A 17,451-nucleotide genomic window follows, 5' to 3' on the forward strand; every position below is an offset into this window, starting at 1 on the left:
AGAAGTAGATGTTTTTCTGGAACTCTCTTGTTTTTTCTTTGATCCAACAGATATTGGCAATTTGATCTCTGATTCCTCTGCCTTTTCTAAAACCAGCCCAAACATCTGGAAGTTCATGGTTCATGTGTTACTAATGCCTGGCTTGTAGAATTTTAAGCATTACTTTACTAGCGTGTGAGATGAGTGCAATTGTGCGGTAGTTTGAGCATTCTTTGGCATTGCCTTTCTTTGGGACTGAAGTGAAAACTGACCTTTTCCAGTCCTGTGGCCACAGATGAGTTTTCCAAATTTGCTGGCATATTGAGTGCAGCACTTTCATAGCATCATCTTTTAGGATTTGAAATAGGTCAACTGGAATTCCATCAACTCCACTAGCTTTGTTTGTAGTGATATTTCCTAAGGCCCAGTTGACTTCACATTCCAGGATGTCTGGCTCTTGGTGAGTAATCACACCATCATGATCATCTAAGTTGAGCGAGGAGAAATACAAAGACCTTCTTGATCATATTTCTGCATACCATTCTCTACTGAAATGTAACTATTAATAAAATGCTCCTTTTCAAAAACAAATTGTGATGGGTGATGAAAAGTGAATAATGTACACTAATGCTGAATGGAAGAGATCCTGAGGTAAATGAAATTAACCACCACCAACCACACCAAAGTCTAGTATTCATCCAAAGAAGGTGACCTGTATAGGGTGAGACTGGAAGGGAGTCCTCTATTGTGAGCTCCTTTTGGAAAAACAAACATTTAATTCCAATGAGTACTTCTCCCAATTAGGTCAACTTAAAGCAGCTCTTGATGAAGTGTTGGAATTAGTCAACAGAAAATACATAATGTAAGACCATATATTTCTTTGATGACCAGGCAAAAACTGTTACAGCCTGGCCTGGAAATTCTGACTCATCTGCCATATTCACCAGACATTGCACTTTCAGGTTTCCATTTATTTTGTTTTTTACAAAATTCTCTTAATGGAAAAAATTCTAATTCCCCAGAAGACTGTTAAAGGCACCTGAAATAGTTCTTTGCTCAAAAAGATATAAAGTTTTGGGAAGACGGAATTATGAAGTTGCCTAAAAAATGGCAAAAGATAGTGGAACAGAATTTTGAATACATTGTTCAACAAAGTTCTTGGTGAAAATGAAAACTGTATCTCTTATTTTTACTTAAAAATCAAAAGAACTTTTTGGCCAACCCAATACTAAGGCTTTATTGTCTTTGAATGTAAAATTTTGGTTTACCTTAAAACTTTGTCTGGTTGTCTTACTGGAAATAGTGACTCTGTGTATTTTTCCTTTAGATTAGCAATGAGTGTAGCATTTTGTCAAGATGGCTTTTTAACATGCTAATAATAAAAGTAAAGTTTGTGTTAAAAAAAATTGGCATAACTTGTAGCTCTAATTAAGGCTTTTGTTCTTTCAGGAAGGCACCAAGGTGGTTCTGCCCATATTTATGGGGAAAATTATTAGTTATGTTGAAAACTATGATTCTGCCGCTTTGCACGAAGCCTACGGCTACACAGCAGGGCTGAGCGCCTGCGTGCTCATATGGGCCGTTCTACACCACTTGTGCTTCTACCACATGCAGCATGTGGGGATGAGGCTGAGAGTAGCCGTGTGCCATATGATCTACCGCAAGGTGAGTGTCGCTCGGTACCACGGTGTGTACCTCCCCTAGAGGATCAGGAACATTTTGGGAAAGTTCTCTGTAAATTAAACATCTTATAACTGGGATCATTTACACCTTCCTAGAGAAGCTTGCTATTTGCATCAGGCCAATTTTATTTTCATCATTTAAGCAAACTTTACAAGTGAATAATTAAAAGTTTTGTATTGAGATCGGATCAGGGCTGCCTTTGATAACTCTTATCCACAGGTTGTTGTGTGATATCCACTCAGCTTGCAATGGAATTTAATTAAAAAATAAGTATAAAAAGTATCAAATTTTTTTTCAGTGTTTTCATGCCTTAATCTTGTAGCTGTATTTGTGGCAATTTTGTTGTTCATTAAGGCCGTCTTTTACATCAAATTGGTATTTAAAAGTAAACTTCATTGATTGGATTTATAAAATTATATCTAGGAGCACAAAATGTATTTGAGAAAGGGAATGATTATATGTTTAAATGACTCATCTAGTCATATTTAATGTAATTGTGTGAACTAAAGAAAAATATAAATGGAATCCATGCCAAACATAGATTCTCTCGCTATATTCTATAGCTATGATTGTTTATATTGGTATTAAAGAATATAGCTGAATGTTGGGATGAAACTTGAAATCTTATGCAGCTTTTAGTAATTTTGGTGGGAATTTGTTGCTATTCATTCAAGTTATTTTCTTAATTCAATATTTCCTTTTTATTTAGTATGCATTTTAGTACTTTTAATAAGACCTGACTTGGTGTGTTCAGTGATTTTGTGTTGAGAATTGCCATGGAATTATTCTATAGTTTAACCTAGACTTAAGTAGTTTAAAAGAATTCAGGATTTTAGCTGTTTTCACAAGGGAATTTCCACAGTGTTAAGAGCTGAAGGGCTCATTATAAATTTGACCCCGCATATCTCTTTGCCCTGGGCTGTTTCCTTTTTCCTAGAAAAAAATTTTTTATTTAGCTGTATTTTATTGTTGAAATTTGATGAGAGAATAGATCTTAAGTGTTCTCACCACATACACGAAAGGATAACTATGTGCAATGATGGGTTTGTTCATTTGTTTTCCTACTGTAACCATTTCCCAATGTTTATTTACATCAAAACATCACACTGAGCATATTAAATATATTTAATTTTATTACAAATGAATAAAATCCTCAATGAAACCTAAAACCAGGTGATTTAAATGAAAATTATTGCTTCTTTTACTATTTGTTACTTATCTAGAGCTCCTGTTTCCTGGGAATACTTTTCTGGGCAAAATGTAGAATGTCTTCTCCCATCTTTAAATCTCAGGACTGTGTGGACTCAGGGCCCTGACCTCTCACTGTCTGTGTTTGGCACATAAGCCTGGTTTCTCCTTGGGTGACATACCTTCTAGTTAAGGGTCTTCATTGTCTGCCATCATCATTTTTGTTATTCTCTGGCACCTTCTGCCATTTAGTAGACAAATACTCAGATTTCCCCACAAATTAGCTAGATTTTTATCTTTCCAGATCATGCTTAGCTCCCATGAGTATGCAGGAAATTTCACCAGAACTGCACTGTGAAAAGCCTTAAGTTAGATTTGAGATGATGGTTTAGTCAAAAAGACCTTGTTCTTTGCTGCATAGCTGAGCCACTGTCCACCTGGTTTTTCTTTCTCTTCCAGCTAACACTTTGGAATCTCTCCTTTGGGAAATCTGATCTGACCTTGCATGTTGCTTATGTGAATGTAAACATCTCCCACAGTGTTCATTTACCAGCTTCAGTTCAGTTCAGTTGCTCAGTCGTGTCCAATTCTTTGCAACCCCATGAATCACAGCACACCAGACCTCCCTGTTCATCACCAACTCCCGGAGTTCACTCAGACTCACGTCCATCGAGTCAGTGATGTCATCCAGCCATCCCATCCTCTGTCATCCCCTTCTCCTCCTGCCCTCAATCCCTCCCAGCATCAGAGTCTTTTCCAATGAGTCAACTCTTCGCAAGAGGTGGCCATAGTACTGGAGTTTCAGCTTTAGCATCATTCCTTCCAAAGAAATACCAGGGCTGATCTCCTTCAGAATGGATTGGTTGGATCTCCGTGCAGTCCAAGGGACTCTCAAGAGTCTTCTCCAACACCACAGTTCAAAAGCATCAATTGTTTGGCACTCAGCTTTCTTCACAGTCCAACTCTCACATCCATACATGACTACTGGAAAAACCATAGCCTTGACTAGATGGACCTTTGCTGGCAAAGTAGTGTCTCTGCTTTTTAATATGCTATCTAGATTGGTCATAATTTTCCCTTCAAGGAGTAAGCGTCTTTTAATTTCATGGCTGCAGTCACCATCTGTAGTGATTTTGGAGCCCAAAAAAATAAAGTCTGACATTGTTTCCACTGTTTCCCCATCTATTTCCCATGAAGTGATGGGACCGGATGCCATGATCTTCGTTTTCTGAATGTTGAGCTTTTTCATCCTCCTCTTTCACCTTCATCAAGAGGCTTTTTAGTTCCTCTTCACTTTCTGCCATAAGGGTGGTGTCATCTGCATATCTGAGGTTATTGATATTTCTCCCGGCAATCTGGATTCCAGCTTGTGCTTCTTCCAGCCCAGCATTTCTCATGATGTACTGCATATAAGTTAAATAAGCAGGATGACCAAATACAGCCTTGATGTACTCCTTTTCCTATTTGGAACAAGTCTGTTGTTCCATGTCCAGTTCTAACTGTTGCTTCCTGACCTGCATACAGGTTTCCCAAGAGACAGGTCAGATGGTCTGGTATTCCCATCTCTTTCAGAATTTTCCACAGTTTATAGTGATCCACACAGTCAAAGGCTTTGGCATAGTAAATAATTAGTGTTTTGAATATTATACTGGTTAGTTTTAGAATGAGGAAACTAAGACCAAAGTTTTTAAATGATGTCACACCTGGAATTAATGAATGATCACATATATAGTCCAAGTCCTCTAATCTCTTTCCTTGAGGCAGCCTTTCCACTCTCATCTTGTTGTTGTTGTTCAGTCACTCAGTCCTGTCCAGCTCTCTGTGACCCCATGGACTGCAGCACACCAGCCTTCCCTGCCCTTCAACATCTCCTGGATTTTGCTGAAACTCATGTCCATCAAGTCAGGGATGCCATCCAACTATCTGATCCTCTGTTGTCCCTTCTTCTTCCTGCCCTAATTTTTCCCAGCATCAGGTTCTTTTCCAATTTGTCAACTCTTGGCATCAGGTGGCCAGAGTATTGGAGCTTCAGCTTCAGTATCAGTCCATACAATGAGTATTCAGAGTTGATTTTCCTTAGGATTGAGTGGTTGGATCTCATTTCAGTCCAAGGGACTCTCAAGAGTCTTCTCCAGCACCACATTTCAAAAGCATCAATTCTTTGGTGCTCATCCTTCTTTATGGTCCAGCTCTCACATCTGTACATGACAACTGGAAAAACCATAGCTTTGACTATATGGACCTTTGTCAGCATAATGATATCTGCTTTTTAATATGCTGTCTAGTTTTTGGCTCAAAATGACTTTAGTTGACCCCTAAGTCTAAGTCTATATTCCTTTATCCTTTGGGCAGGTCCAAGTTCACTGAGAAACAGGGTGGAGGGTTGTGTGTCTACCTCCTGCTCCTCCCTTTGCTGTCCTTGAAGGCAGGGCTGCCACCATATTTAATCATCTAAGGATGAACATGGGTCCCTAGAGCCCTGATTTCAGGCATCGTCCTGCTAGTCCTGACACCACATAAGACCCCATGAACATTCACTCCTTTTTGCTATGTTCTCAGACTGACGTGGTATCACTGTAGAAATCCTATTCTCTGTATGTTTCTCTCATTTCAGTCACTTCGCCTGAGTAGCTCAGCCATGGGAAAGACCACCACAGGTCAACCTCCTGTCCAACGATGTGAACAGATTTGATCAGGTGAGCTGCCCCTGAGGGATCCCCTTCCATTTCCCCTCCTTCTCACTGTGTTTAGCTCATTGGGATGCCAGGTGCCAGGGTTTGGTGTCAGCGAGGGTTCTGTTGAGGACATAAGACAAATGTTCTCTTTATCCAATGCTCATTTCCTCTGTGTGCAGCTTGGATGTGATAATATGTGTTGTCCTATAGATGAGGGTTTGGTTTTTCTGACAAGGTCTGCAACATACTTAAGTAATAGACAGGCAGCAGTGTTCTTGCCCAGCTTGGTTAGGGTTCCTGGGGTCCTCCTGGAGTGGTCCTTCTTGGCAAGTGGTGTTGGTGTTGCTGGACTGTATTCCTCCTCCTCCGGATGATGAAGGCTTGGTGGGCAGGGATTGTTCTTTTTCTGCACCAAGTTCAGTGCCTGCTGCATAGGGAGCCTTTGAGGAATAATGCCAAATGTGTGGTCCCTAGCCAGATACAGCTTCCCCTCTGCTGTCCCATGGTACCCATTTTACACTTACCTTATGAACAGATCGTGTTATCCATGCCATTGTAGCTGTTGGCCAGATCTATATAGACAACTTCTCTTTCCTGGCCTTTAAGTTTGGGGGCTTCCCTTGTGGCTAAGGTGGTAAAGAGCCCACCTGCACCACAGGAGGCCTGTTTTCTATCTCTGGGTCAGGAAGAGTCCCTATAGAAGGAAATGGCACCCCACTCCAGTATCCTTGCCTGGGGAATTCCATGGACAGGGGAGCCTGGTGGGCTACAATCCATGGGATCGCAAAGAGTCAGACAGAACTAAGCAACTAACACTTTCACTTTTCTTTCAATTATTCATTCATCAAACATAACATAAGGCCTCTACTTAATTTGAAAGATGAAAAAGTCTTAATTTCTGTCCTGGAAAGGCCACAGCCTGTCTGGAAGGTAAATACACGAGTAATTATCAGAGAGTGTGGTAGGTACCATAATATAGGCTCTTCTGAGGAGATAGGGGCTGAATTTTGGGACAGAGAGAGTTTGGGGAACCCCTGAGCTCATCTGTGTTGTGGACAAAATCAACATCTTCCTTCAGTGTGACTGGTCAGGTTCTCCTGGGACCTAACCGAGGCTGACCCTGTGCTACCCCGGAACAGTGTCATCTGGGGTGGACACTTGGATTTCTGCTTCATCAGGTTTAAAACTCACTGAGATCACTTCCTTTTAGATTCCTGTTTGTTCCTTCAGAGAAGATTGTTTGTATGCTGTCTCCTTACTGGTTTTGACTTTATACAGTCCTAAGAAGGCTTTGTCTTTCTCTTTTAAGGTAACAACGTTCTTGCACTATCTGTGGGTGGGGCCACTGCAGGCTATCGCAGTGACTGCCCTGCTCTGGATGGAAATAGGAATATCGTGTCTTGCTGGGATGATGGTTCTCATTATTCTTCTGCTTTTGCAAAGCTGCACTGGAAATTCATTTTCATCACTCAGGTAAGGGAAACACTGGTTTAAAAAATAGGTGATATGTGCTTGGTAGCATTCACCATTTGCTTAATGCTTCTGTTCAAAAACAAAACCAATGCCTTTTCTAGTCTCTTCTTTGCATGTATTGTAGGCCCTTCAGGCTTAGCCAGTGGAGGCTCCAAGCCTAAGCTGCAGGCTGATTTTGAAGGGAAAAAGGTGACGGCACTCACTGGCTCCTCCCAGCACCATACCTGAATAAGTGGAATGTCCTTGAGCAGAAGTTACCTATATTGAAGTTATTTAAGCATTATTAAATAGTAATAATCCTATAGGCTCAATTTTAGCTGCATGTATTTTTGTTATGATTGTAGTAGAGCAATTTTCAGGTACCTATGTTCATGTCTTGTTTCAATTCAGTGTTTCCATTAACTTATAAGAGCCTCAAGGACAAAGTCAGTCTTAATTAACTAGGTCTTTATACAGCCCCACAGTCCCAGCAGCATATGTGATAGAACAGTGGCTGGTGATGAAGGATCTAATGGTGATGAGATAGACCTGAAGCAGGTCCCAGAGGGTTGGAGGTGGGTCATTGTCCAGGTTGTCAGGTGATGGGGGTATTGTGCTGTTTGAAGCTTTTTTCCCTTCAGTTTTTTTTTTTTTTTTTTTTTCTTCTTCTTTTTTGTGATTTTACATGTGATAGTTTTGTTTATTCAAAATTTCTTTCCTGTCTTGCTGTGGAGAGATGTTCCTTACCCTTCGAGGCCCTGTTCCAGTGCTGCCAGGTCTCTGAAGCTCTTGCTCTCCTTTCCCAGTGGAATTAACAGCCCGATCTTTCCTGCTCCCCAGCACTTCACTCCTATTTTATCACAGCACAGACACTGTCTTCCCATTAGATTCAGTGTCTTTTGCCTTCCCTGCCCAACTTCGGCCTCCTTGGGCGGAGAGTTTGTACCTGACTACTTTGGGTCTTCCTCAGCCAGTACTGTGAGTTCTCCAAGTTACTCCTTGAATTAGGCTGAATGGTTGACTTCCTAGAAGTCTTTTTCTCCATTTGCACTTTGAGAAGGACCTGTCTGTGATGTCAGCACAGAAGAGCTGTAAGGAATCATGGATCCCTGGTCCCTCCCTGTGCCCCCTAGTGCTGCTGCTACAGAAAGTTGGGGTGTGGTCACTGAGGTTCATGTCTCCCATCTGTCCCCTCAGGAGTAAGACCGCAGCTCTCACCGATGATAGGATCAGGATCATGAGCGAAGTCATAACTGGCATCAAAACAATAAAAATGAATGCTTGGGAAAAGTCATTTATAGACCTTATTACCAGACTGAGAAGGTAAGTTTTTGTATATATCACACCATATTTTTGTACTTTCCCCCCTATTTTTACTGATTGAATTTAGAAGTCTTATTAAGTTTTCACATGAAGATGAACTTAAATATGAACTTCACACCTCACATGTGACAGGAGGGTTAAGTAGAATAGGGGAGATGTCATTTTAACCTACTGTTCCATTTACCATCTTCTTAAAAGAAAAATTATATATGCTTTTGAACACATACAGATAGCCAATAAACACATAAAAAAATTCTCAACATCGCTCATTATGAGAGAAATGCAAATCAAGACTACAATGAGGCATCACTTTATACTGGTCCAAATGACCATCAACAAAAAGTCTACAAACAATACCCTCCTCCTGTTGGTGGGAGTGTATATTGATATAGCTGTCATGGAAAACAGGATGGAGGTCCCTTAAACAACTAGGAATAAATATACCATATGACCCAGCAATCCCACTACTGGGCATATACTCTGAGAAAGCCAGAGTTCAAAAAGACACGTGTACCCTAGTGTTCATTGCAGCACTATATACAATAGCCAGGACATGTGCTTCCATGGGGTCTATGGTGCCTGCATCTGGCTGATGTTTTGGTGTCTCACAATTTTGGAGTGTCTTATTCTCTTCTGCACAAGTTCATGAGCTCCTGGAGGGGGCAGGCTGTGTCCTTCTGTCATCAGTGGGAAGCCTGGCCCAGGACTTGTGGTTATGAATGCTTGTTGAAAGAATGTTCAAACCCAGTCCAATTGACCCACAGTGTTTAAAAGGGTGACATGAAGCCTCTATTTAGTTGGAAGAGTGAAGTGGTGATGAAGTGTGTGGTCCTGGTGTTGGGACGGAGCCCCGGGTGTGCACTGTGTAGTGTCTCCATGTGAGGACTTGAATTCATGCCTTGGATGTTGATGCTTCTTTTAAAACTTCTTTCCTACTCTCTTTCTCAGGAAGGAAATCTCCAAGATTCTGAAAAGTTCCTACCTTAGGGCCATGAATTTGGCATCATTTTTTGCTGTGAGCAAAATTATGATTTTTGTCACCTTCATCACCAATGAGCTCCTTGACAACCGGATCACTGCCAGCCAAGTGTTCGTGGTGGTGATGCTGTTCGAGGCTCTGAGGTTCTCGAGCACCCTCTACTTCCCCATGGCCATTGAGAAGGTGTCAGAGACCGTTGTCAGCATCCAAAGAATCAAGGTTTGGGGACAAATAATTTTTTTTCAGTTGTAGGTGGATTTTTTGTAAAATGCCTCCTTTTGTTTGGTGTTACTATGTTCCAGTTAGGTGATATTTAACTTTCTCAGTGCCAAAGCTGGAAGTCTTCCCAGAATGTTGTAGGTACTCCCTTTTCTTATTAGGTAGAGTGTGTTACAGATCTCATAAGACTGGTTCTCATGTAGGGGCAGTAGTATATATAAGTAGCAGTAGCGCAGGGCTCTAGTGTAGTGATGTCTGCAGAGTGACTAAAATGTCTAAAAGCGGGAGCAAACAGAGTGCATCTCCTGTGCTGACTCCAATGACTGGGTAGTGACTGTGCACAGTCTCTGGGCCGGGAGGAGAGGAACTTGCTGAGAGCTCCCTGTTCCCTGCGGAGGAAGAGTAGCCTCAGTTCAGTCGCTCAGTCGTGTCCGACTCTTTGCGATCCCATGAATCACAGCACGCCAGGCCTCCCTTTTCATCACCAACTCCCAGGGTTCACTGAGACTCACGTTCATCGAGTGAGTGATGCCATCCAGCCATCTCATTCTCTATCGTCCTCTTATCCTCCTGCCCCCAATCCCTCCCAGCATCAGAGTCTTTTCCAATGAGTCAACTCTTCGCATGAGGTGGCCAAAGTACTGGAGTTTCAGCTTTAACATCATTCCTTGCAAAGAAATCCAAGTGGCCTCAGATTGACTTAATTCTCTGGGTTCGAAATAAGTTCTTTCTTCCACAGATGTTTTGCTTGTTGGTATCTGAGCCTACCTTTTGTATCTGCCTTTCATCCATGGCCCCTTTTTATTTACTGCTTAATTCGTTCTCTCTAGTCGCCTTCTTCTTTTTAAATTTGTAATTCCTACCGCTATGTGAACTAAGAACTTCCAGGTATACACTGGATTTAGAAAAGGCAGAGGAACCAAAGATCAAATTGCCAACATCCATTGGATCATAGAAAAAGCAAGAGAATTCCATCTTGCTTGAAACATCTACTTTTTCTTCATTTACTACACTAAAGCTTTTAACTGTGTGGATCACGACAATCTGTGGAAAATTATGAAAGAGATCAAACCACCTTACTTGCCTCCTGAGAAACCTGTATGCAGGTCAAGAAGCAACTGTTAGTACTGGACATGGAACAACAGACTAGTTCCAAATTGAGAAAGGAGTATGTCAAGGCTGTGTATTGTCACCCTGCTTATTTAACTTGTATGCAAAGTACATCATGTGAAATGCTGGGCAAAGGAGAATGAAAAAGCTGGCTTAAGACTCAACATTCAAGAAACTAATATCATGGCCTCTCATCCCATCAGTTCATGGCAATAAATGGAAAACAGTGGAAACAGTGGCAGACTTTATTTTCTTGGGCTCCAAAATCACTGCAGATGGTGACTACAACCATGAAATTAAAAAAATGCTTACTCCTTGGGAGAAAGGCTATGACAGAACTAGACAGCATATTAAAAAGCAGAGACATTGCTTTATCAACAAAGGTCTATATAGTCAAAGCTATGGCTTTTCCACTCATTGTGTATGGATGTGAGAGTTGGACCATAAAGCAGGTTGAGCACGGAAGAAATGATGCTTTGAAACTGTAGTGCTGGATAAGACTCTTTTTTTTTTTTTTTGTGGAGAAGACTCTTGAGAGTCCCTTGGGCTGCAAAGAATTCAAACCAGCTAATCCTAAAGGAATCAACCATGAGTATTCACTGGAAGGACTGGTGCTGAAGTATCAATATTTCCTTTGCCACCTGATGCCAAGAGCAGACTCATTGGAAAAGACCCTGATACTGAGAAAGATTGAAGGCAGGAGGAGAAGGGGACAACAGAGGATGAGATGGTTAGATAGTGTCCCTGACTCAATCAACATGAATTTGAGCAAACTCTTGGAGATAGTGATGGACGGGGAGCCTGGAATGCTATTGTCCATGAGATTTCAAAGAGTCAGACACAACTTAGTGACTGAACAGCAACAAATACACTGTATTATATTATTATATTGATATATACCATGACCTGTAATAATAGTATATATTATTCCATATATTATTTAATATGTTCTGATGTGAACTAATACTTTAAGTACAGTTAGCAAAACAGTATTTAGACTGTTCAAAGTTTGCAAATTCCAGGAAAGCAACTGCTTTTGTTTGTGCTTTCTTCCTGCAGTTTAACAATCTGTTTTTTCCCTCTTTTCTGTAGAATTTTTTATCACTTAATGAAATACCACAGCTCAACACTCAGCTGCCATCAGATGGTGAAATGATGGTGAACATGCAAGATTTCACTGCTTTTTGGGATGAGGTAACATATTTTTCTTTCCAAGATCCTGACTGCTAAGACACAAGTGTGATATAGATTTATAGGAGAATTTTTAGATTGTACCATGGTGTAAAATATGACTTGCTCATTAACTAAAAGTATGTTACAAAATTGGCACTAAGGTTTGTATCTAATGGAGATTAAGTATAATATCAACCTAAAATGTTTGACATGTTGGTCTCACTCTCATTTTCAAGACAGTTTTCAAAGTATTAGCACATATTGAATTTAAAGTCCATACATCTGTAATGTTAGAATTTACGGAATTGGACAGACAAAATGCGGCAATGTGGAATGGGTTAACTAACAAACATGCAACTGGTTGTTAAAGATGCTTTGGGGAATTAGTGTATATTTTTGCCTTGATTATCAGACCATTTTATTATACATAGAGTGAGGCCATGATCTGGATGTTTGCTGTGGGGTAGGGTGGGGGCTCCTGCATCCTGAGCTTCTGGATACTTTGGTGGCAGCTGGGGCAGGAGGAGACAGCAGGTAGGCATAATGACCACCAGTGATTCCCTATTAAAGGACTGCAATGTATGGCAAGCTGACAGGGAAAACTGGTGATTCCCAACACTTGGTTTATTTGTTAGGTTCAAGCAAACATTAAAAAAAAAAAAAAAAACACACAAGAAAAACAGGGTCTGGTCTCAAGAAGTTGTCAGCATCACACACCCATTGCGGCCCCTTTACCAACTGAAATGCTCCCCCTGCCCCCTGGTTCCCTGGTCCTCTGTGCACATCCTCCCCTAACAGTGTGAATTAGTCAAGAAAACAGAACCCCAGCACGGGAGAGGGAATTCCATGCAGGGAATTAGTTATGGAGATGATAAAAGAGGGAGAAAAAAGCAGAAAGGGAAAAACAGTGGTGTGTGAAACAACCCAGGGGTTATCAAAGGCAGAAAGCTGCTGCCACCCCCAGGGCTGGAGGACCTCTGGGAGGAGGCGCCTCCACCAGAGGGTCCACCCTCTAGAGCAGAGCCTAGAGCCCAGCTGCTGTCAGAGCGGGGACCACAGAGCACGCGTCCTGACTGTAGACTCACCGTCTATCATGCCTGTGACTCTGTGCTGCCACCTGCATCGTGTTCACCTGCTTCTGACTCAGCACCTGCCGTCCCCACCGATAACCAATGGTTTGTTCCCAGATACATGAAACCACATCCCTGTACCTTCTGTACATGGAAACTCACACAGGGTACCTGACCTTCCCTGATGGTTTCTCCTGCCTTAATATAGTAGATTTGCCTCCTGTTTGGTGTTTCACGGCATAATGCTCTTGAAACATTTATAGAAAGCACCACTAAAATTCTGTTATGAAGTCCACTTTTTGTGAATGCTACCACATTCTTTGTATGAAACTCAATAGCGGATTTCTTTAGTTCCTAGTAAACACGTAGATTTATTTTAAATCAATTTGGTATAGGATACAGATTGTTTCTGCAGTTTTTAATGAACTGAAATAAAAATATATACAACAGTATCTGCCTGTGCAACAAATGGCTGTAAGGTAGAAAAAGGGATTTTAGTTGTACTACAGCCTATGTGAATAAATCAGATGAAAAATCTGAAAAGGTTTCTATATACCTTCTAGAGTAAAAAAAATCCAAATTGTTAATAACTCAATGATTTTAATAAAAAATATTAATAACTCAAGATACTAAACTGCTAAAGGAAGAGGAGAAAAGGTTGTGAGTTCTGCAGTAAGGCTCTTGTAAAATCTAACTAATTGCCTGATTCTGTTAGAGCAGTATTCAGAATTACAGAGATGAGAGCCTTCATCAGCTACATTTTCACAAAAATAGCTACCATGTTAACATTAATGTGTGGCAAGATTTCCTTGGAGAAGGAAATGGCAGCCCACTCCAGGATTCTTGCCTGGAGAATCCCATGGACAGAAGAGCATGGTGGGCTACAGCCCATAGGGTCACAGAGTCAGACATGCCTGAAGTGACTTAGCAAAGCAACACAAAGGTATTCCTATCTAGGTAAATGATAATTATGCTATTGCAGCTAATTTTTACCACTTTGGGGGAATGAAAATTCTAAATATTTTCAACTGAATCTTATCTCTTATGCTACTGCTAAGTCACTCAGTCATGTCTGACTCTGTGCGACCCCATAGACGGCAGCCCACCAGGCTCCCCCGTCCCTGGGATTGCATTCACTAAAAACTAACAGCCATGGTACCATAATAAAATTTTTTGCGAGGTACCTAGACTGTTACTACTGAGACACAAAAATGTGAGGTAAGCATACCTTTTCCCAGAAGTCTTTGAAGCCAAAGATATTAAACAATTAAGGCACTTGAAAACATTAGGGATATGCATAAACTTTCAAATAAAACAAACTATAGCTGTACTAGCAAGCAATGACAAAATAGTAAATCTTCATCTTATGAATGTTTAATTAACTAAATGTAAGGAATTCTGGCTTAAGAAATGGTCAAAGCAACTTGTCATTTCTTATGGTAAAATATTGAAAACCAAGTGCTAAATTCAGCCACTATAGGATAAAGAAACTAAAACAAGAAAGCCTTAAGGACCTGGAGACTTAGTGAGCAAAAGCTCATTTTAAACTGATTGAGGCCCCTGAATTAATCTTGTGTGTCAAAGGCAGGGAAGAAGGATCTCTCTAAACTTGTAAAAGCTAGTGATTCATAAGGAAACTAAAGAAATAAAAATATGCATGCTTATCATATCACAGAAATAAAAACTGACAAAGGATACAGAAGAAAGAAAAACTGTGAACTGTTTACTCAGGGCAATCATCATTAAAAATCTACAGTAATCTGATCAACTAAAATTTTTCTCTGAAATTATACTGCTTCCATTTCCTGTGTCAAAACTTAAAATGACTGTCTCATTAAAGAGTTAGTAAATTATTCTAAAACAGCTTCCTTCTTGCCTAATAGAGGTTCAGTTCAGTGCAGTCGCTCAGTCATGTCCAATTCTCTGCTACCCCAGGAATCCCAGAAGCTAGGCCTCCCTGTCCATCACCAACTCCCGGAGCTTACCCAAACTAAAGTCCATCGAGTTGGTGATGCCATCCAGGCATCTCATCCTCTGTCGTCCCATTCTTCTGCCCCCAATCCTTCCCAGCATCAGGGTCATTTCCAGTGAGTCAGCTCTTCACATGAGGTAGCCCAAGTATTGGCTTCAGCTTCAACATCAGTCCTTCCAATGAACACCCAGGACTGATCTCCTTTAGGATGGACTGGTTGGGTCTCCTTGCAGTGCAAGGCACTCTCAAGAGTCCTCTCCAACATCACAGTTCAAAAGCATCAATTCTTTGGTGCTCAGGTTTCTTCACAGTCCAACTCTCACATCCATACATGAACACTGGAAAAACCATAGCCTTGACTAGACAGACCTTTGTCAGCAAAGTTATGTCTCTGCTTTTGAATATGCTGTCTAGGTTGGTCATAACTTTCCTTCCAAGGAGTAGGTGTCTTTTAATTTCATGGCTGCAATCACCATCTGCAGTGATTTTGGAGCCCCAAAAAATAAAGTCTGACACTGTTTCCACTGTTTCCCATCCATTTTCCATGAAGTGATGGGACCAGATGCCATGATCTTAGTTTTCTGAGTGTTGAGCTTTAAGCCAACTTTCTCACTCTCCTCTTTCACTTTCATCAAGAGGCTCTTTAGTTCCTCTTCACTTTCTGCCATAAGGGTGGTGTTATCTGCATATCTGAGGATATTTATATTTCTCCCGGCAATCTTGATTCTAGCTTGTGCTTCTTCCAGCCCAGCGTTTCTCATGATGTATTCTGCATATAAGTTAAATAGGCAGGGTGACAATATACAGCCTTGACGTACTCCTTTTCCTATTTGGAACCAGTCTGTTGTTCCATGTCCAGTTCTAACTTGCTTGCTGACCTGCATACAGGTTTCTCAAGAGACAGGTCAGGTGACCTGGTATTCTCATCTCTATCAGAATTTTCCACAGTTTATAGTGAACCACACAGAAAAGGCTTTGGCATAGTCAATACAGCAGAAATAGATGTTTTTCTGGAACTCTCTTGCTTTTTCAATGATCCAGAGGATGTTGGCAATTTGATCTCTGGTTCCTCTGCCTTTTCTAAAACCAGCTTGAACATCTGGAAGTTCACAGTTCATGTATTCCTGAAGCCTGGCTTGGAGAATTTTGAGCATTACTTTACTAGAGTGTGAGATGAGTGCAATTGTGCAGTAGTTTGAGCATTCTTTGGCATTGCCTTTCTTAGGGATTGGAATGAAAAGTGACCTTTTCCATTCCTGTGGCCACTGCTGAGTTTTCCAAATTTGCTGGCATACTGAGTGCAGCACTTTCACAGCATCACCTTTTAGGATTTGAAATAGCTCAACTCGAATTCCACCACTTCTGCTAGCTTTGTTTGTAGTGATGTTTCCTAAGACCCACTTGACTTCACATTCCAGGATGTCTGGGTCTAGGTGAGTGTGAGTGATCACACCATCATGATTATCTGGGTCACGAAGATCTTTTTTGTACAGTTCTTCTGTGTATTCTTGCCACCTCTTCTTAATAGCTTCTACTTCTGTTAGGTCTATACCATTTCTGTCCTTTATCGAGCCCATCTTTGCATGAAATGTTCCCTTTGTATCTCTAATTTTCTTGAAGAGATCTCTAGTGTTTCCCATTCTTTTGTTTTCCTCTATTTCTTTGCATTGATCGCTAACTTTCTTACCTCTCCTTGCTATTCTTTGGAGCACTGCATTCAAATGGGTATATCTTTCCTTTTCTCCTTTGCTTTTGGCTTCTCTTCTTTTCACAGCTATTTGTACAGCCTTCTCAGACAGCCATTTTGCTTTTTTGTATTTCTTTTACATGGGGATGGTCTTGATCCCTGTCTCCTGTACAGTGTCACTAACCTCCATCCATAGTTCATCAGGCACTCTGTCTATCAGATGTAATGGCAAAACTCTTCGGTATTCTTCCTTTGAGAACCCCATGAAGAGTATGAATAGGCAAAAAGATAGGACACTGAAAGATGAACTCCCCAGGTTGGTAAGTGCCCAATATGCTACTGGAGATTAGTGGAGAAATACTCCAGATAGAATAAAGGGACGGAATCAAAGCAAAAAACAAAACAAAACAAAAAACAAACAAAACCCAGTTGTGGATGTGACTGGTGATAGAAGCAAGGTCAGATATTGTAAAAAGCAATATTGCATAGGAATCTGGAATGTTAGGTCCATGAATCAAGGCAAATTGGAAGTGGTCAACAGGAGGTATCAAGAGTGAACATTGACATTCTAGGAATCAGCAAAGTAAGATGGACTGGAATGGGTGAATTTAACTCAGATGACATCCTGGAATGTGAAGTCAAGTGGGCCTTACGAAGCATCACTACAAACAAAGCTAGCAGAAGTGGTGGAATTCGAGTTGAGCTATTTCAAATCCTAAAAGGTGATGATGTGAAAGTGCTGCACTCAATATGCCAGCAAATTTGGAAAACTCAGCAGTGGCCACAGGAATGGAAAAGGTCACTTTTCATTCCAATCCCTAAGAAAGGCAATGCCAAAGAATGCTCAAACTACTGCACAATTGCACTCATCTCACACGCTAGTAAAGTAATGCTCAAAATTCTCCAAGCCAGGCTTCAGGAATACATGAACTGTGAACTTC

General features: G+C 40.9%; 1 protein-coding gene across 1 annotated transcript in view; it reads left to right on the forward strand.

Moving 5' to 3' along the window:
- The window catches only part of LOC109567082 (ATP-binding cassette sub-family C member 4-like), a 171,231-nt gene that overhangs the window by 24,301 nt on the left and 129,479 nt on the right, over window positions 1-17,451 (forward strand). The window contains 7 exon segments of the mRNA XM_070799964.1: window positions 1,429-1,644; window positions 5,465-5,508; window positions 5,510-5,546; window positions 6,835-6,998; window positions 8,175-8,300; window positions 9,249-9,498; window positions 11,701-11,802. Coding sequence (XP_070656065.1) covers window positions 1,429-1,644; window positions 5,465-5,508; window positions 5,510-5,546; window positions 6,835-6,998; window positions 8,175-8,300; window positions 9,249-9,498; window positions 11,701-11,802 — 939 coding nt within the window.

The sequence above is a fragment of the Bos indicus genome, chromosome 12 (assembly GCF_029378745.1).
Source record: "Bos indicus isolate NIAB-ARS_2022 breed Sahiwal x Tharparkar chromosome 12, NIAB-ARS_B.indTharparkar_mat_pri_1.0, whole genome shotgun sequence".
In the NCBI taxonomy this organism is placed as follows: Eukaryota; Metazoa; Chordata; class Mammalia; order Artiodactyla; family Bovidae; genus Bos; species Bos indicus.